Source organism: Ruditapes philippinarum, unplaced genomic scaffold (genome assembly GCF_026571515.1).
Source record: "Ruditapes philippinarum isolate M1 unplaced genomic scaffold, ASM2657151v2 ctg6208_1_1_1_1, whole genome shotgun sequence".
Classification (NCBI taxonomy): Eukaryota; Metazoa; Mollusca; class Bivalvia; order Venerida; family Veneridae; genus Ruditapes; species Ruditapes philippinarum.
This window is the reverse complement of record NW_026852987.1, coordinates 21,644-43,954: the sequence shown is the minus strand read 5'-3', so window position 1 is coordinate 43,954 and position 22,311 is coordinate 21,644. Positions and strand designations below refer to the sequence as shown.

General features: G+C 32.7%; 1 protein-coding gene across 1 annotated transcript in view; it reads right to left on the bottom strand.

The window, feature by feature from the left end:
* Positions 1-22,311, bottom strand: part of LOC132730294 (adhesion G protein-coupled receptor A3-like) — a 58,230-nt gene that overhangs the window by 15,242 nt on the left and 20,677 nt on the right. The window contains exons 3-6 of the mRNA XM_060716190.1: positions 8,890-8,961; positions 5,574-5,645; positions 3,048-3,119; positions 2,590-2,753 (exon numbers count right to left, since the gene is read on the bottom strand). Coding sequence (XP_060572173.1) covers positions 2,590-2,753; positions 3,048-3,119; positions 5,574-5,645; positions 8,890-8,961 — 380 coding nt within the window. The remainder of the gene's footprint in view (positions 1-2,589; positions 2,754-3,047; positions 3,120-5,573; positions 5,646-8,889; positions 8,962-22,311) is intronic.

Sequence of the window (22,311 nt, the reverse complement as noted above, 5' to 3'; positions counted from 1 at the left end):
ACTAGAAATGTGTCATCATGCCACGGATGCCCCCGCATGCAGCCAAAATTTCAGATGGTGCATTAATTTTTTTTTTTTCATTTTAAGTTCAAAGCCCTTAAAACTTTTCAATATTAACACAAACCATTTCCATACAACGTTCAAGGCACTGAAATTATTCAGTCTTAACCTTTAGAAAAAGCATATTGCATATTTGTAGCCAAAATAATGGCTAAAAGAATGAGTGCTGAAACTGAAAGTTCAAAATTTTTCCAACATTCAGGAAAGATAAGTTTGTCTAAAATCATAGAACCACGACCAAATTCAAACTTAAACTGCTTATTCCTAAGATGTATCTATATTATTTTCAAAGTGAAAGGGACATAACTCTGCCAAAAATCCATCAAACCATGACCAAATTCCAACTTGAACTGCCCATTCCTTTGACATATCCATATGTCAAATTAAAATTGAATATGTAACACTGTTAGGTAGATAATGAACAGAAACTGTAAATTTCATATTATTTTCAAAGTGAAAGGGGCATTACTCTGCCAAAAATCATTGAACCATGACCAAATTTGTACTTGACCTGGGCATTCCAAAAACATATCCATATGTCAAATTATAGTTGAATGTGTTGTACCATTGGGGAGATAATAAACGGAAACTGAAAATTTCATATTACTTTCAAAGTGAAAGGGGCATTACTCTGCCAAAAATCATCGAACCATGACAAAATTTGAACTTGACCTTCGCATTCCTTTGACGCATCCATATGTGATGTTTGAGTTGAATGTGTTATACCTTGAGGGAGATAATGAACGGAAACTGAAAATTTCATATTATTTTCAAAGTAAAAGGGGCATAACTCTGCCAAAAATCATCGAACCATGACCAAATTTGAACTTGACCTGCGCATTCCTTTGACGCATCAATATGTCACGTTTGAGTTGAATGTGTTGTACCTTGAGGGAGATAATGAATGGAAACTGAAAATTTCATATTATTTTCAAAGTGAAAGGGGCATAACTCTGCCAAAAATCATCGAACCATGACCAAATTCGAACTTGACCTGTATTTTCTCATGACATATCCATATGTCAAGTTTGAGTTGATTGTGTTGTACCTTGAGGGAGATAATGAACGGAAACTGAAAATTTCATATTATTTTCAAAGTAAAAGGGGCATAACTCTGCCAAAAATCATCGAACCATAACCAAATTCGAACTTGACCTGTATTTTCTCATAACATATCCATATGTCAAGTTTGAGTTGAATGTGTCCAACCGTTCTTGAGATAATGAACGGAAACTGAAATTTCATATTATTTTCAAAGTGAAAGGGGCATAACTCTGCCAAAAATCATCGAACCATGACCAAATTCGAACCTGACCTGTATTTTCTCATGACATATCCATATGTCAAGTTTGAGTTGATTGTGTTGTACCGTTGGGGAGATAATGAACGGAAACTGAAAATTTCATATTATTTTCAAAGTAAAAGGGGCATAACTCTGCCAAAAATCATCGAACCATGACCAAATTCGAACTTGACCTGTATTTTCTCATGACATATCCATATGTCAAATTTGAGTTGAATGTGCCCAACCGTTCTTAAGATAATGAACGGAAACTGATGATGACGGAATGACAGAATGACGGAAGGACGGAAGGACGGAAGGATGGAAGGACGGAAGGACGGAAGGACGGAAGGACGGAATGACGGAACAGGGTAACACTATATGCCCCGGCCATTACATGGCGGGGGCATAAAAATTGACTGTTCACTCTACATATACCCTTGGAAGGGCATAATGTCACTTTAAAGTATTCAACAATACATGTATGTCAATGCATATTAGATTCTTTCAGACATTCTGTAAGGATAGAATCATCTCAAGAATAATTATAAACCAAATTATGCACATGGTAAGTGTATCCACTACTCAATCCTTAAGAAAAAGTGACTGATTACCAAATCCTTTGTTATAGGCCAGACCTTAAATGGAAACTTGCATGATAAATTCTCCATTAAACGCAAAAGAATTTAAACATTAATATCCTTTATTATTTAGGTTTTAAAACAAAACCATTGCATTGAACCAACAGAGCGGAGACTGGCTGGTTTATTTCCCTGCAACCACTTGCACGGCTCTGATGGTGGCAGTCCAGGCTACAACTGACTATTGGTCTCATGCATTACATACAACCAACCAAGTCTGGGAATTGTTGAAACCATAATAATATCTGACATACAAATCTAATATAATTTCTTACATAACTATTTTCTTATGATAGCATATGAATTCATAACTGCTAAATGACTTCATCCTAAGCATGCAGTTTCATTCTTAAATGCCCCGAAATGAAGTCACATTAACAAGTTTCATTTATAAAATGCGCTTAAATGACATCATTGTATAGCAAGCAACTTGCCTGGCATTCCCTCGTGCCAGATGAAATTTCTGGCATGGGTAAACTAATGGAAACACCAGTCTGATATGCAAGAATCTCATAATGCTAGTTGAGATACTTGAGACAAGTAAAAACCACTTGCCAATCTGTGTAGACATTGATCATAATTTCACATTTTATCAAAATATCATACCACAATGGAGATCCTTCTGTTTCAACCTCTTTAACGATGAACCCTTCAACTCTTTTGGTACTGCACATGTAGTGCTGGATTTGATCTTGACCTTTTTGTACTTGGTCCATTTTACAATCCACTTTAAATGACAATCACATCGTAAATAATCGGACTGGAAATCCCTGGAAAACCACAAAACTAATTAAAATCTTACTTACATAATTTATAGTTATTACGAATTAAATTTCAGTGTTAATCTTCCTTACTTTTTAGAGCACACCTGAGATTCACTTATTTCTAAACAAGTCCTTGACATTGTGCTTTAATTGTTTAGGTGGTCAGTCAATGATAAATATAGTTACTGTAGTAATAATATTTTGATAAATTTTATTCTTTGGGTTTTAGGCTTCACCACCAATGTCAAGGTTTTTTTATAATAATACATACAAAGAGATGTAGGAAATAACCCAACTTACAGTCGTCTGAGAGCTGGAAGATCATTGAATGTTCCATCAGGTATTGTATTCAACTTGTTATATGATAACATTCTGAAATTATAAACATATATAAATATAGTTTACATAACATTGGATAATACATTGCTGTTGTTGTTGTTCTACAAAATTAACAGAATTACAATTTGAATCACTCCTTCCTTTGTTTGTCTGGTTTATACAGAAATTTCAACACCTCTTGGTGATCTACAAGTGACCAACTATTTGTTCAGTGATGAGTGACAAATAACGTCATGTCCAAGATGAATTGTCTTAGAGAAATTTTGATTGTCCGAGGATCAAACTAACAACCCCTGTATTACAAAGTTGATCCTCGCCCTATTGAGCTAAGCCGAAAAGACAAAATCCCCACTTCATTTCTTTTATGTCTAAAATGGATCTCAAAATTGAAAATAAAGCAGACTGACGGAGACCTGGCCTGGTGGTTTTAACCTGCCATAACCACAACCTGCCCTATAAAAGTAAGCATCAAAATGTATACATAGCCCACCTTCTAGATTAGTTAAAATAAATAAAACAAATACTGATAATGTAATAATGTAATATACATGAATTAACAATAGGCATTCTTTGAATTTGATACACAGTTGATGACATCTCACCACAAATATCGAAGTTCAACATGGTATGGTTTAAATTACCTTTGACAGGCAAACATGTTTCCAGAACTCTCAGATTTAGATGTCCTATTATAATTCAAATGATTGTAATCATGTAATTATACCTTTAAATGCAACATGATTGTACAGCTTCATTTTACAGCATTTAACAATTTGAATACGTTGCAAATTCCCCGAGCGCCATACATTTGTACAGCTTTTATAATTAATAGCGCAGCATGGAAAAAAATTTGACTATTTTGCAATTTCTCAATGTTTGTAATTCTGTTGACTTTGCAACAATCACTAAATTTTCAAAGTTCTTTTTTTTAAATTTTACAGACTGATGTTTTTTGACATGCGCGACGATCATATGCACGTAAAGAATAAAGTCAATTATTTTGTATGCAAAACCTTATCTCAATCAAATGAAGCATTCACATTGTAAATGGCTCCAGCAACAAAATCTTCTCCACATCTCTCCAACTTGCAGGGCTTTTATCGTTTCAAAAAACATCCCTCTACGAAACCATTGAATTCTTAATTCAACTAGCGACCAAAATATTAGCAAGTAAACGAGAAATTTTCTACAAACAAATCAAATTAGGACCCGTAGAGAAGCAGGGGAATCAACTTCAATATAGAACAATTTCAAATTATTAGGGATGACATGAAAAACCGCAGCCTTTTATAAAGATTCAATTAATGTCTACATTAGGGAGGGACAAACTTGATTTGTGAGTGAAATAGACTATAAACTGCATTAGTAAATCAATTATGTTTCAGAAGATAAATATAGATATATTATAATGTACCCTAAACAAAAAAAGTGCAGAGATTTCATTAATTAATCAACTTTCAAAATCTTTTGACAGAAAAAAAGAGTTTTAAAATTGTAAATTGTATTTTACTTTGACATTTTCTTTTTCCTTTTTTGGGGGGGAAGGGGGATGGGGGAAGAATTTATGCCATGTTAGTCAAATTAATATTATTAAATTATTCAATGCTAATTGCCTCACTTAAATCCCAGATAACCAGATATCATGTCATAAAGTGCAGGTAATTATCCATTCTTTAAAAAGAAAACAACGAAAAACCTAGATCAATTAAAATGTTACTGGAAAAAAAATCTAGAGACTAAAAATTTGATTTCTTTTTTATTTATTCAAAGTTTTAAGTAGGAAGGGCAGCATATCCCTGCTATTAAACATCAAATCAACAAGAAATGCAACAATTTCATGGTGGCAGTCATTCCTGACCGCTTATGGCATTATCATTAACTAAAACTTGATCGTCCACTCAACAATACTTTAAACATATATTATATACAGTTTCCTTTTCGATATCCTATTATAATTAATTTCCCTTAACAAAGATCTCATGTTTATTTTTTGGAGGAAGTTTTCATTAATCAATATCAGTTGCTCAAACCAGTGAAATAGTTTGACATGTGAGAACTTTTAGCAACACCCTGTAGCTTAACTATTTTTACCTATGGAATATATTTTCTATAAGAGTTTTTCTTTCTACCTCTTGTACAGGGAGTGCAGTTTTAAGAATATCAATTATGTTTTATTCTAACTGAATGTAAGCTGTACTTTATATCATCAACTTAAACACCCCTAAAAATTACATAATAAACTAGTCCTGTTGGAACAGTCTACTGTTAGGGTGTTCAAATTTCAATTCAAAATATATTTAATTGTATAAATGTCTGTTAAGACATGTAATGGAGACAGTACAGAATGGCTCGTCCCCATATACTGGTAACATATTCCTACCATTATCTCTTCTCAAAAGTTATGTAATCTTTCCTAACATATTTACATATTTATAAAATGATTGCTCATGAAAAGATCTCCAAAGATACAACATAGATTATGCTTACAATTTTTGTAGATTTGGTAAACCAGAGAATATACTTCCATTGATGCTGCCGAGGTTGTTGTTTGATAAATCCCTGTAATTGAACAAAAGTGCACTGTAATTATTCACATTAATCAAAACATCAATTCTGAATTACAGGTGAACAAACTGAAAATCAGCATACCTGGTTTAATAGTAATGAGATAAAATCTCGAGAAATTAACCCTTGCCATGCTGAAATGGACTTGTCCATCTTTCAATCTGGACAAAACCATTCATTATTTTCAGGGTGAATTTAAAATATTTACTGACTGACAAGCAAACATGGCAAAGATGTGCAAGCTGATCTTGGTCAACACTGGTTGTATGCAAAGATAGATTCAGCTACCACTGACTTTGGTGTTTTGTTGGGTTTGTGTTCAGCAACACAATCTTTGGACAGGTTAGGTATCATGTAATGTTGGCTTCATGGTTTTAATGATACAGTAATAGTCATGAGAAGACCCAAGTAAATTTTCACCAAAATTTCAGACTTAGGCTTGCACATTATGAAAGGTCAGAATAACAATAACAATTGCTAATTACTTTGAAGCTAGAGTGACCATTGGATTTGTTCCTTATGTATCCATGCTCTAATCATAATAATACATACAAGAGCAACAATTTTCAAAATGGATATAAATAGTATTTAACGATTATAAGCTGTTTCTTTGAAGTGAAACAAGTTTGCTGCTCTGAATGACAAGCAGTTTATAATCAGCAATTGAAGAAAAGGGAATCCGACCCTTACTTCAAAGACCTGTCATAAAAACACAACAATAAAAACAGCTCAAAAAGGTAGTTTTTATGTCACCCAATCCTCTGCGACGAGATATATTCAAATTGAGATGCGTTAAGTAATGAGAAAAAGATTTTTGTCATCCTGAAAGAAATTCCTAATATAATTACGTTAAATACTTCCTTTGTCATACAATTGACCCAGCACAAGGTCGTCAAATTATGAACATCAAAAAACTGTTCACTGTTTAAATTACTGTCTCTTTTATTAAAATGGTTAAACTCTCTTTAATAGGGGACCTATAGAAATTTGAAATTAAACTGCAATTTTCATGTAAATAGATCCCTATAAGGACTAATTGAAACTGAACTCCTGTATTTACTGAAATTCAACACACACAGGCACAGCAGGACTCCTTCCTATTAAATTTGCCTTTCTTTTTTCAAATGCCCTAGAAATGCAAATTTTCTCATTCATAAATTTTAGAATATCATCTTGTAAGAAAACGAAATTGATATATTTATATAGACATGTAGAATTTGAGTCTTTGTGTGGTATTAAAGAGGCTTGCCTTGGATTAAACATATTTATTTCAGCTAGATTGCGAAACAAGTTCTTGCAACTTGGTCTACTTCCTGGAACCAACCAGTACTGGTGTCATGTGAAGAAACATGGTTGTGACCTGATTAGGGCTTGAACCCATGATCTCTAAGTTGAGAGGCAGGCACTTTAATCACTTGGGACCATGGCTTGCCTTCAGGTTTATGTAAAAAAATATATATCTTTCAAAACTCAATATTTTCAAGTATCAAATTTAAGTAGTCTGTTTCTATTTATTAATTTATTTTTTTTTTTTTGGGGGGGGGGGGGGGGGGTTGGGTTTCACAGATTCATTATCATTTTCTAAGTAGAAAAAAAATACATATCAAACAAATTAATAAGTGATTTAAGTTATCCTAAGGCCATACAATAATACTGATACTGCCAATCACAGGACAATTAAAACATACAAAATAGTCCTTACTCCAGAAGTAACAACTACAAATATGTTGTTAAGAATATAATTTTTTTTTTACTACAGTCAAACTTCACATGGATATTTACAATTTTTTTTCTTTATGCATTTCTGTCACAATTAAGACATTTTTTTTCAATTTGGAGCTGTGAAGTATTTTAGAACTAGGTACTGATCAAATAAGCAGTTCATCTCAAGTTATGTTTCACAGAAAATGAGGTACAATATGTACCATGGATATGGGGTTGTGTTCCTTTATAATATCATACAAGGCAGGGTTACATGCCTTTAATATATCATGCATTTAGGAGGGGTACAATATGTACTAAGAATTTGGTGTTATGTCCCTTTACAATATTATACAAGGTGGGGTACAATATGACTGTACTCTAAGGAATTTGGTGTAAGGTCCCTTTAATATATACAAGGCAGGGCACAGTATTTACAAGGAATTTGGTGTTACGTTCCTTTAATACATTATACAAGGCAGGGCACTATATTGACTAGGAATCTGGACACGTTCTGTCCCTCTAAAATATATCATACAAGAAGGGGTACAATATGACCCAGGAAATTGGTGTTACGTTCCTTTAATATATCATACAAGAAGGGGTACAATATGACCCAGGAAATTGGTGTTACGTTCCTTTAATATATCATACAAGAAGGGGTACAATATGACCCAGGAAATTGGTGTTACGTTCCTTTAATATATCATACAAGAAGGGGTACAATATGTAGTAAGAATCTGGTGTTATGTCCCTTTAATATATCATACAAGACAGGTACAATATGTACTAGGAATCTAGTGTTATGTCCCTTTAATATATCATACAAGACAGGTACAATATGTACTAGGAATCTAGTGTTATGTCCCTTTAATATATCATACAAGGCGCGGTACAATATGTACTAGGAATCTGGGGACTATCCAATCACTGTTGATAAGATGAAGAATGGTATGCACAAATGAAATGCACGGATTGCATTATATCTGTCCGCATCAATGCATCAAATCTCTAGTTACCTATATAAACTTCTGCAAGATTTTGACTGTATGCTGTATAAACACATTCCATCTTATACAAATACTGTATTCATCATTTCAAAATAAACATGTGAACTGTCAAGCAACAAAGTTCATACTGCAGACTTTAAAGATACATGCTTGATTTTTTTTGGCTTACAATAGAATTCAAATGTACAGATTTGTTACATAATTTAAATGCACAACATATCTACACCTAAGGGTTGACAAGGGCAAAGTCGTTTTGACAATTTGAGCTTTAAGTGATGCTAAAGTCACCTATATAAAATACTTGACTACTGGAGACAGAAATAGGTGAAAGGAATCAGAATACGGAATCATGTGCAGTCTGATCATTGTCTGCATTGTTTCCATTTTAGTCACTACCTGTTTTGAAATTTCCCTAAAAGAGATGAATGGCTTTAGTCCACATTGAAAGATGGACAAGTTCATTCAAAATATTTAGCGAGGCACAGGATATTAAACTTCAGTAATGTTACATTGTTGTAGTAACTTACAATCTTCTAAGTTGAGACAGTCCCTCAAATGATCCAGGTTCTATCAAAGTTATCCTGTTATGGCTCAAGTCCCTGTAAATATATAATACAAAACATGACTAAAATGCTGGAAATAACAAATAAACAAAGGAACAATATTCTAGCATAACATATCATTGTCAATTAATAAGTACAAATTTTAGTTATTTGAACTAAGTTACCAAAACACCTGTATTGATTTTACATTGTTACAAATTCATACACAAGTAATGTATAAGAAACACTGCCAGCCTGCCAGCGTATAAATGAACTGACTTTGAAAATTTGAAATATTTGAATTAAATTACCAAGAAACACTCAGGTATTATTTGGCAATATTGACCTAACTTTTGAATATTTAGTGACCTGTTCTCTATAATGAATTATATGTGATGTTTTAAGTATGGAACAATACCTATTTATATATCACATTCCACTTGGATAATAATTAATAATTTCCAGCTTTACTAGTGAATGAAGACTTCAATGCATTGTTTCAGTCATAAAGGAGCAGCTGAGTAGAACCACCAATGTTCCATAAGCTAACTGGATTTACCAAAAGTCCCTGTTGGGTTTTGAACCCACAGCGGATTTCCGGATACAAGTGGTTTAAAGTCAACAACCATAACCACTCAGCCACAGACACCCCTCATTAAAATATTGCCAAACTCTATAACTTTTACATTGTTACCCCATTCATTACCTATTTTTTAGTAGACAAGAAACACTGTCATGGCATAATGGTTAATTATGACAATTATGTTGTACGGATTTTTTTTTTCAAAACTGACATCACACAATTTGAGGGTTGACTGCAAGACTGTTGTAAATCCTTCTTTATTTCATATAAGTTACTGCAGTATTGCAGAGAAAACTGAGATGATGATTACAGTGATACTCTGATACAATATTTTATAATTTTCATCAAAATTCTTCTACAACATATTTGTATTTAAAGTAACAGTATATTTTATTATCTGACTAAAATCAGCATCTAGCATGAATAAGATGGTTGTGGCATGTGCATTACCATGTTAGCAACTTAACACTTCCATAATTTGTCTTCAGAGAAACCGAACCTAGCAAGTCCATTAACGAAGCTTGAAATCTGACACCAGAAACTATCATACTATAGTGAGAACCAGCCGTTCATTGCAATAATACTGTAACGTGTTCGTTTAAGATCATCAAGTTACACTATTGTTGCTTCAACACAAGTGATATGCTCTCACTGAATTTTAATAAGCATCTTAAATCAAACAAAATAACTTGATACCATATCGCCCCTTTCACTAAAATTCATCGCAAATAATTTAGAGACATGGAGAGATAATAACTCTCTTGCACATAATTAAAATAAAAATTTTCCATAAAATTCAAATTTAAAAGAACTTCTCACAAGATTTACAGCTTATTGAGCTGAAACACTGCAAAGAAGAGCCATTTTTTGAGGAAAAAACGCCAAATTCAATATTTTTTCCACCACCCAAATAAAATGGTATGGCAGTAAATCTTTTTCTCGGAGGGAAGTGTAATGGTTTGCATGCTGGAATCATTCAAGACAGACACATCTAAAAAACACTAATAAATAATCGCAATGATCGGGGATGATTCATGTAGAAATATCATGAATATTCCAGCAAACACTCCGCCTAATGTACAAAGATGTATTCTTCTGATTTCTTAGCAACATTTAGGATGTGAAAGGCACTAATTTGATAGTGCTTAACTTTGTCATATTTGAGACAGACAAGAATTGATTGATTGCCACCATCCCTCTCCTGAATGTTTGTTATGCATGAGAAACCCATGATACATTTTTGATCACTAGAATGATATACCCTTTTTTTCTGGCACACACACACATACTTGTATCAAATTACCTGAGGCTTAAGTTTCCATTTCTGTAATATTTTAACATCAGATATTTAAACTTAATACATATATGTTTCTGGATCCATAATATTAATCATTTCTTAATTAAGTGCATCTTCTTCACTTTTTAAACTTAACTGTATTCCAAGATCCAATAGCTATAATGTCAGAGCTGTTCTCTTGATGAGCTTAGAACACTGTCCATTGTTATATCAACCTTTAACCTCTGCTGAAACCAAAAGTGATAAGCCATTACCACCTTACATGCAGTCAGTCTGACAGTGACCTGCAGCTAGACTGGCTCTAAAAACTGTTGGCTGACTTAACTTTAAATTGTCATCTTGATATATAATTATAATTCCACAACATTTGATTTTTTTTCAAGAATGAAAGACTGGGCACATCCATTACACAAATTCAGCAGGATAAGGGGTATCATAGGATGAAAATAAAATTGTGCATCAAATTGTATTATTCAACTGGCTGCAAAGGTAATGGCTTGAAAATCTCCGCCTGACAATCTTTTTAATGGCCTGACAACCTTGGATTGATAACCTTGGCCTAACCTTTATAATTTTGTTATTTTCACAATGTGTTTTATCAAACAGTTAATGTTATATTATACAGAAGCCTTGTCTTTGCAGTAAAGATGTCTGATCTCAACGTCAGGAACCAAAGTCCTTGGGTCCATGTGTCTTAATTAAAAACAATGTCATTGAAGGTAATATCAGATATGTTCCATGTTTTTATCATAATCAAGCTGATTATTAACCCTTTCGCTGCCAGAGGGTTATTTATATACTGATCACCTATTTGCCAGAAGGTTTTCTAAGAAATTACTATATAATTAATTAAAATAATTATTATTATTTGTTATTAGTATTTTAATAAGTATATATGTTTCCAAATCTGCTAGTATAATAATAATTATTGTCGATGGTATAATTATTTATATTAATTATTATTATTATTTATTATTATTATTATTAGGAACAGCAAAAGCCGTCCATATGGCAAATACACCGAAAATTTTTATGGCAGTGAAAGGGTTAATATGTTCAAACCAAGTTCATTCAGCTTTTCCAACTAGCACAATAGCATCTGCAGTGGCGTCAATGTAACATTACACACCTTTAATACTTTTTTGTTCTTTTTTTTTTTCCTTCATACAAATTTTTTTGCATAACTCTTGCATCAAACTCAATTTACCATGTTTACAGTACAGCAAGAATAAAGTTGTTAAGATCTCAATTATCTGAATCAGCAAGCAACCTTCTTTGATTTCAATATTTGCCTTTATTACACATTCCCCAAAGGAGAAAATGTATCCATTTCCAATAGAATATTTCTCAGATAGAAATCTGAAAAAAGTTACCATCTTGAATATGAAGCCATTGGAGATATCAAGAAAGGAGTCAATGTTATGAACTTCTAGTCTAGCTCAAAGATATTGTGTTTGTGTGTTTTTTTTTTAACCTGAATTTCTTGAATTCAATTAAAACTGATTTATTTATATTTTGAAGACATCAAAAGACAGATTTTACAGATTTAATTAATCTTTGATTAACCGTGTTGTTAGATCTTTTGTTAACAAATGGCAGAACCAGCTTTAATTTTCTCAAGCCCCCAAAAAACTACCCATGGACCTGACTCCCTCCCCAACTCCCCACTCAAAACACACATGCTAAACACACACACACTTGTCACGCCATCACCACCTCCCCACCAGTTCAATGTATAACAATACAAGCATTTTAAATATCAAATTTTACAATAATATCAATATTATTAATATTCATACAGACTAAATTATTATGAAAATGCCAGCAAAATATATCAGAATCCCTTTTGGAATTTGCTCCGGTAAAACTATGACTAATGATGAATGCCAAGAAACAACTGCTGGACACTTTGCTATAAGAGAAAAACAACAATAACAACAACATTTTAGTTGCCAACAAGTAGCAAGCCAGCAGAATTCTACAAGGAATATCCTAGTCTATCTTTTTTGTTCTGTAATTGAAAATTGGACAAGTAAGCGCCTATACATAAGTACAATACTGACAGTTTTCATCGTTAAAATGAAATGATCATTTTCATTCTCCGGCATGATTAATGATACCATTTGTTTCTACTCATCATACTTTATTGATACATCATCATCATTATACCTCCTCTTAGTCTCTCTACCATATCTCTGTTTCCTGGCTTCTTCCCTCAACACTTCTCTAACATAATACACTTAAAATAATAAAGTTCTGCTCACTTAAAATTTAAACAAGAATATATACCTTATATATCATGGCAATATATAGATAGTCTGCAATGCTGCTTTAACAAAGCTATAACAATGGTTGGGCCGCATTATGGTCTTATAAGTTATAGAAGTTTATAAGTTTATACTAAATGTATAAGGGAAAGTAAAGAAAAAAAAATATGCTTGTATCTGCCTCTGAGTGAGTCAGTGGAGACTATGATAACCTTTCCCCATTTACATAAAACATTTCACAATGGTTGAGGTCCACAGGAACCAACACATCAAATACCTACAACATCCCAGTGACACTCACTCACTGGTAAATGAATGAGAAATAGCAGAGTTATAAAGCATAACAAGAATGTAAGGAAGGATGGACATGCAAACAACAACTTTTATGCTCCCAATAGTCATTTACATGTATAAGCCAGCCAAAATCAGGCAGTCATTATACTTTGTCATTTGAAGGAACTCCATTGTGGTCCAAAATACTAAAAATAAATACTAATAATATCTAACATAGATCAACTTGGGCACTTATTAAAAGAGAAAAATATGCAAAAGATAACGAAGAAATATACTAAAAAGATCAATTGAAAATCCTATTTTGTGCTATTTCTAGCCAGATTTGAGCACTTTTCAATTTTGGGTCATTTTTCACAATTAGAATAATTATTCTGGAAAAACAAAAAGAGTGAATGACATGAAATTTCACAAGCAAGTTAACAGTCTACATACATCTAAATCAAATGGAACATTAATCTCCAAAATATATTTCCAGTTCCGTCATGTCAAAAAAGTTCAGTGCAGTCCCTTTAAGATAACTTAAATTTTTCATAACTGAATGAAATACAGTAAAAGTCTACTTTATTAATTAATGTAAATCATTCCAAAATGTTGGAAATGTGGAAATAAAAGAACATTAAACATTACAAAATTTAAATGTTGAACTCTATTAGAGAACAAAAATACCAAGAAATGCTGTTTTTGACTGATCATTTATGCAAGAAAACAAGATACTGAAGACTTTATTAAAGTCGATATTACCGCACATTAAATAACAAACAAAACATTCATAATACTTGAACAAAAACTACAAACTAGAAAGAACTAACAAAATAGGAGAATAATAAAACTACTCAACAAATACTACAACCAACCAACTTGAACACATCAAACAAACAAATTCTCAGAAAACAAGCGCACAAAAAATAATCCCAACATAAATCAACAACAAAGGAACAAATGGATGGACCAAAAAACCAACAATGAAGGATGATCAATTAATTCTCGAGTTAATACTACAAACAATGATTACTTGCCTATAGCATTTGTTATATATATATATTAATATATATTGTTAAGTTCAGTTATGCTGTCTGACCAGATTTTATACTGTTAGATGCTTAATTAATTTGAACATTTTAATCTTGCTATATCCCTTAAATTAATTAAAACAGCAGCTGTACATGAACTTGAAATGTGTCAATAGCTGGGATTTGGATGCCCCCACATTGCACTGTTTTGTCAGTTTACAGTCCGAGATGGACAGTGTAACAAAATGACAGCAAGACAGCAGAACAGATGTTCAAACAAGACAGTACTTATGTGGCTACTCTATTGTTCTCTCTATTGTTCTTTTTAGCCACATGAAGGAAAATGGCCACATAACACATAAAAGTCAGAAGGGACGAATGACATCAAAGAGAAAGTACAGTTACCTTGTTCCTGTGTTCCTGGTAGCCACATAAGCTCAGACTAATAAAGGCAAATCTATATGCCCACTCTTTAGTGAATGAGTTTTCACAACAACATTAAAGATATCAATTATATCACACTATATGGGATACATAATAGGGAAAAACATTTTCACATATTATATATCTTGTCATTTGGTTGTATTTGAAAAGCCCATATGCCTCACAGTTACTTTAAATAAAAACGTTGAAAGATAATTATGCTAGAATTAACTAAAAATTATTATTTATTATCATACACAAAATCTACATTCATAAGATATATACAGGTATACAAAATACATTTCATCTTAGCATACTTCTATATACATATGGATTATAGGTCACTAAGTACATACAAAATACATTTAATTAAAGTTCACAATCAACATCATTTGACTACATGTATGTCTCCAAACAATGCCACTTACTTAATGTCATAGTAATTTAGCTAAACCATTTGTTGCAATGACAAATTTGCATAAAAATATAGTTTGACATTTAACCTTAAAACTTACCACAGATAAATCTAAAGTTTAACACCACACTGTCGTAAACATGTTTTCAATGGTCATTTAGTTAGAGATGTGTTGCACTGGACGACACATGATATTGTCTGACCGTGGAGTCAATTATCTGGACACACAGAAGGACGGTGACAGAAATATTTTAATTGTATTCCTTGTGAAGCATGTCAGAGGTACATGGTGTATATATGGACATGATTTATGTGGTTTATCTTCATTAAGCTTGACTTCCTCTAATGAAATATTAATTCATCAACAAATTAAAGAGGCTTTGATATGACAGATGATAAAATTTCATAAAAAAAAAAATGTAGGTGGTATGTATGATGTGATATATAACACCTGGTAGTTTTAAAATCATGACATAAATGTTATTAAAAGGTGTTAAATGATTAAAATTATGACTTCTCTATGCTAACAAACTTTAAAAGAAATGATAAAATGGGTAAGATATTTGATTTTATTTTCTGTTTGGGTCGATTTTAAGTCACCTCAACTCTATCTATTAGGGTCACAGCGCAACTTTTTCAGTGTAACTGGTTGAGGCTATCACAGGTACATTTGTACTCCTTTGTGCATTATTTCATTTCAGGCATGGAACCCGTTTGTGTATTTTTATGAGGCACCTGAGCAGGGCCGGCAAAATCTGGTTTTGACTTACTTGTCTGTTTTTATGTGAAGCATTTTTTAACTTTACCGTATGATATTTACATAGTTAATTCTTGAAAATTTTCACTTGTCCGTACAGGCTGTGGGACAACATGGGCAATACGGACAATTGATTTTGCCGGCCCTGCTGCGCAAACCACCAACCTGTCAAGCTAGACCTGAACTTCCACACATGAATGAATCCAAGGTCTGTTAAAGGTGAGGGACAAGTGATTTGAAGCCTTATAACCACAGAGGACCCCCTTTGATTGGATGAGTGTTAGCACTAGTTTCAGTGTTTTAAGGGCAATTAGGCCTGTTTTAGAATTGCAAAGACAGTTCTGACCCATTCTTATACAATTTATTTCTAACTTCTCCACATATATTAGCAGTGGAGAATATTTCAAGGCATCAATTGTGCCTTATCCTAAACTTGCATAATCCTAATTAAAGTCTTAAATCTGAAAAGTCTTCAAAACTGCTGATGAAGCAAAATTTTTGGGCTAACGTTAAAAGGATTATCTTTTAACATTGTGACACAGGCGCCTAATGCAATTACCATGTTATATTGAAGTTTGCCCATCATGTTTTAGTGATTTTTTTTCCAAAACAGGCTGGTTATTTAAATAAACTGTTTCAGTGAGACCACTCTTCATTTATTATTTAACAATTACAATTTGCAATGACAAAATACACAATGCCACATTTTCAGGACTTTCAAAAACAAATCTTCACGCTTTAATATCTTGTGTAATGTTTTCACCCAGGTTGTTTTAACAATTTCCATTTCATCAAGTTCTGTCCAATTCTGTTCAATGTATTTAAACATATTGAATTTGCTTTTATTGCTTCCAATTAATATTACACAGCAATTAGGTGGAAAAGCATGATCTTATAACTGGAACTAATAGTCAGCAAACATTTCGTGTTTACATTTGCATGCATTCAAAGAAGGAACATTGCTCTAATTGGGAACAAACAATGTTCATAAAAGTTGATTGTTTCGAAAAACCACCACGCAACAGAACTAAATCAATACCCAACTTTGTTTAAGGCCAATAAAAGAGCAACTTATTTGGGCTCTCCTTTCATACAAAGTAAAGAAGGATAGGCTGTCTTAAAAATATTTTACAAATCATAACCTCAATGTAAAAAATAACAAGTGGAAACAAATTTAAAAGATTTAATTAAACTTATAACATAAACCGCGGCACAGGAGTGTAATAAAGCCATTTAATAAAAACGATATTACACTAGTGTAATAACACTTTGATGTGACGTCATTTTGGCTATATAGAAACACAGCGTTAAAGCGCGATAACGTTAGCGTTACACTATGGGCCGTCATTGAAAAATTACTCATTTTAACAGTTTACTGTTCCTATTTTTAATATGTGATAAATAGAATATTATATTTGTGTAGATTCAATACTAAATTTATTGAACTCGTTGAATAAAACAATATGATGCTCGCCAGAGGCTCGCATAATATGATTTTATTCAACTCGTTCAATAAATTTAGTATTAAACTACACTCATTCAATATCCTCTATGTGTTAATGATGCCAAAATTACAGTATTGTATCATTTATTTTAATACATGCCCCTAATTGTCAGAACAGAACAGAATATTTACTTTGACATATGCATGTACAGCTTATCATCTATCATGAAAATATAGTACATTCAATTGCATGCTAATGAAAATGGAAAAAATAAGTTGCAAGTTGCATAGAAGGAAAATCATATAATCAATCATTATCAAATGAAATTGTCTTCTTGACAATGCATAAAACATGGCCTGTAACTTATGATTTCCGAAAAGTAGGAAAGTCTGTTTCCAGCATCATTGACCTTGATCTAATTAATCTTAATCATCATCCAAGGGTTACAAGCAATACCAGATACTAAAGATATCAGTGAAAGACAAATGTTGCTTTGAGAAACAGAAAGATCATTCTGCTGGAATTGAAAGTAGGAAGTCTTTGCCCCCCAGTATAAAGCATGCAGTTTGTGCAGTCTGTAACCAGGCTCTTTACTGTTGGCTCAACTTGAAATTCTTATCTACTTATAATGCCCAAAATGGAAGCTAGGCAAATCCATTAAAGAAATACAGAATATTAAGGGTTAAAGAACGAAAGGAAAGGCTGACAAGTAAAATGCTAAACACTTCTCTATGTGTACATGTACCTAGGCCTGATGGTCATTTGTCTCTCACCACTGATTCAGAAATCATGTAGGATTGGTAACCAGGGCCTCGGCAGAAGAATTGGTGATTACTGGTTAGTTATCCAGGAAAGCCAGCTAAGTGGACTGACCCAGAGGTACATGTATGACAAAAAAAATCTGTTAAAAGCCGAACAATTAATAAATTACATAACATAACATTCCAATATAAAAATGACCACACAGACAAGAACACATCTAATCAGATACAATTTTTTTCTTGCTCGTAATAGCAAATTTTTACAAATTTGTTTCTATACCTGAAATTATACAAAGACTGACAGAAACATACTACTTTATATTCATATAAAATAATTCTTGAAGATAACATAATTTTATTCCTCTGGCCTTTGAGCTTGCGTGCATCAAGCAGAGAACTTATATGCTGTTTCATATCACCATAATTCTTATGTTTTGTCTAATAATTACAGAACATTATTAATGGGGATATTACTTTCTATAGGCAACAAAGTTAATCAATATGAAATTGAGGCTTCTGTTAATATAACACCATTAAGCCAGCAGACATTCTCCACTTTTCAATATTTATGTTCCTTTTTGAAGTTATGATTGGTTTTCGAAATAATCCACAGGCATTGCAGTGTTTTACAGGAAAACTTTCATTAACTCTGTCTCATGATGGCTCTTAAACCTAATTTATTTTATAATGCTTGCAGCAAATTAAAGACATATCCCTGTATGATCTAAGTAAAACAAAAGGGGGGAAATTCGAACAATCATTCTTCAATAAAATTTCAATGAAGAGAATGGTTACCCGATTTCTTTCCAGTAAACAACCAAACTGAAATTTCAGGCTGAGGACCAGTCTCTAAAACACTGCCATTTGATTGGTTGATGCTAAGTAAAGTTTTTTAAATTCGCCAATAGTGCAAGGGCAATAACTCTGTACCTAACATATATAGTAGAATATATAGAACAAAGATTATGTTAGATTTTGATAATAATATTTTGCAGACAACACATATGTTTCTCACATCTCAATGGAGCAAATCATTTGAAATTAAAACAGGAAAGAATATCTCAAATATTTACACATGTTTAACTGATACCATCAACTAATTAGCTTCAATAAGATCATTTCTGTTCACATAAATTCCCCCATAAAACTATCATGACCTCCCTGCCATTCCTGTAAAACTCACCACCATACTAAATTATGACCTTCATGCCATTCCTACAGAAAACCACTACCATACTATATGAATCATAAATTTTACCTACCAGAAAACAACAGACAGCAGACAATGTAAAAAGGAATTCAGACCAACCTTTAAGCAACCTCAGTGAAACTAAAATAGTGCCTTAGAAAAAAGAAAAATGCAATGTTTTCTACCAGTGGGTAATCAACAGTATTTGTTTCAGCATACTTAGTTGCTCCCTGAGCTAAAAATTCCCAGGTTCCCCTGAATCCAGATCACTATAAACATAGATTCTATATCTGTTTTTATTTTTTTCCATGTTCAAAATCTATTGAATCTAAATAATGATCATCATTCCACATCTGCAAAATTGATAAGATGAAAAAACACATGAAAAAATAGGACAGGTTTTTAACACTGGGGAAAAAATACGGATGTTTTTTTCTACAGAGCATGATGTTAGGTATTCCAATGTGAATGTTCTAGTATGTTTAAGTGCTGACTTTTTTCCCTCTGTATCATCTATGATGATCATACAAACAAACATATTTAACATAATTATGTAACATCAAAATAATATTCTTCACAAAAACAATGTCATTACTTGACAAAAACTGTTAATTATATACACTGGTTGATATTTTTATATTGAACTCCTGATCTTTGTTGGCAGCATTTTTCTTTACAAGAATTCTTAAACTATTAATCATTAATTGTTTTGTTCCAATAAACTTTTCTTTCTGCAAATACTGTCTGGCCAAGCAGAATTCTGTTGGTTGCCAGCTGACCTTCATTAGTTTTGCTTGCAGCAACTGATTCTAGCTATGTGACCAGTGCAGACCAAGACCAGCTGGCTACATCCATGCTGTTATAGACTATGGTCTGCACTGGTCACTTTTCAGTCAATACATCTTTTTTTCAGACATTTTCCCCTAAAATGATGAATGGTTTTATCCAGACTAAAAGATAGACAAGTCCATTTAAGATTTAAAGTGGGTGTTGATACACTCACAACCAAAATACAAATTAAAATACCACAAATATAGCATAGTATTTATAAATAAACAGCCTGACAGAGGTGAGATATTTAGACATCAAATTTTAGTAAACCATAAATATCCTTCTGCAAGACCAGGCCAGGGAAAGGGGTCAAAAATTTATAATGGAGCCCTCATGGATGGTTAAAAATCTTAAGTGGTCAATCTATCAACGATATAAGTGTTGAGAGGTCAAATACAAAGTCCTTTTGATAGCTGATGTATTTATGTATGTATACTACAAACCATAAACTGTTGCCAAGTCAACAAGACAACAACAGATGGACAATAAAAGATATCAGAACAAACTTATATCCTGTCAGCAAGTACCATCCCTTTATGTTAATATCTTACACAAAAATCTTACAAAAACTACTTCACAAAGTAATTACCTACTGAAGTATTCCTCACCAATGCTTTCCTCTATGAAGTAGTAATAAAGATATGGAAGATGAAAAGCATAATAAAGTATTAATCAACAAGAAAATAGGCAACAAATTTCTGTTTACCATTTTCTCTCCAAATACAAGTCCGTTTACTTTGAACAGAATTCTCATTTCACTGGATTTCATGTAAATATTTACAATTTGAAGGTAATTTAAACATTGCATTCACACTAGGTGCAAACATCATTGGGTTTTCTTCAGATAAGACTTGTATAAAATTTACTGCTCAATTTATTTCCATTTCAAAGACCACCCTATCTGAAATTCTTTTGAAGGGGAATATCATTGGTTCAAATACAGATGGAGTAACCAACCACTGCATTTGTATAAATTTTACTGCATTTGTATCAATTTTACTTCATTTGTTTTACTGCATTTGTATAATTATACAGCATTTGCATCAATTTTATTGCATTTAAATAAATTTTACTGCATTTGTATAATTTTTACTGCATTTTTATAATTTTTACTGCATTATTATCAATTTTACTGCATTTGTATCAATTTTACTATATTTGTATTATTTTACTGCATTTGTATAAATTTTTACTGCATTTGTATACATTTTACTGCATAATAATTTTATCAATTTGCATTTGTATCAATTTTAACTGCATTTGTATAATTTTACTGCATTTGTATAATTTAACTGCATTTGTATAATTTAACTGCATTTGTATAATTTAAGTGCATTTGTATAATTTTACCACATTCTTTACCCTTACAATGCTTATTTAAAACTAGAACTGCCACTATCATGGCGTGAATACCCCCGCATACCACTTTGTCAGAATCAACAGTGGCCATTTAGAGCTCAAGGACAACCTCCCTGCCAAATCTGAGGTTACTAAGCCAGTGCATTGCTGAGTTATGTATTCTACATGCTTCATCTACTAATCATGACTAACCTCCATGCCAAATATGAAGACTAAGGGTCAAAGGAATCTTAAGTTATTGGGCGGACAAGCTTTTTGAAGTCAAGGCCCCTGTGACCTTGACCTTTGACCTAGTGACCTCAAAATCAATAGGGGTCATCTACTAATCATGACTAACCTCCATGCCAAATATGAAGACTAAGGGTCAAAGGAATCTTAAGTTATTGGGCGGACAAGCTTTTTGAAGTCAAGGCCCCTGTGACCTTGACCTTTGACCTAGTAACCTCAAAATCAGTAGGGGTCATCTACTAATCATGATTAACCTCCATGCCAAATATGAAGACTAAAGGTCAAAGGAATCTTAAGATATTGGGCGGACAAGCTTTTTGAAGTCAAAGCCCTTGTGACCTTGACCTAGTGACCAGTGACCTCAAAATCAATAGGGTTCATCTACCCATCATGACTAACCTCCATGCCAAATATGAAGACTGTGGGTCAAAGGAATCTTAAGATACTTGATGGACAAGATTTTTTTTTAAGTCATGGCCCCTGTGACCTGGACCTTTGACCCAGTGACCTCAAAATCAATAGGGGTCATCTACTCATCATCACTAACC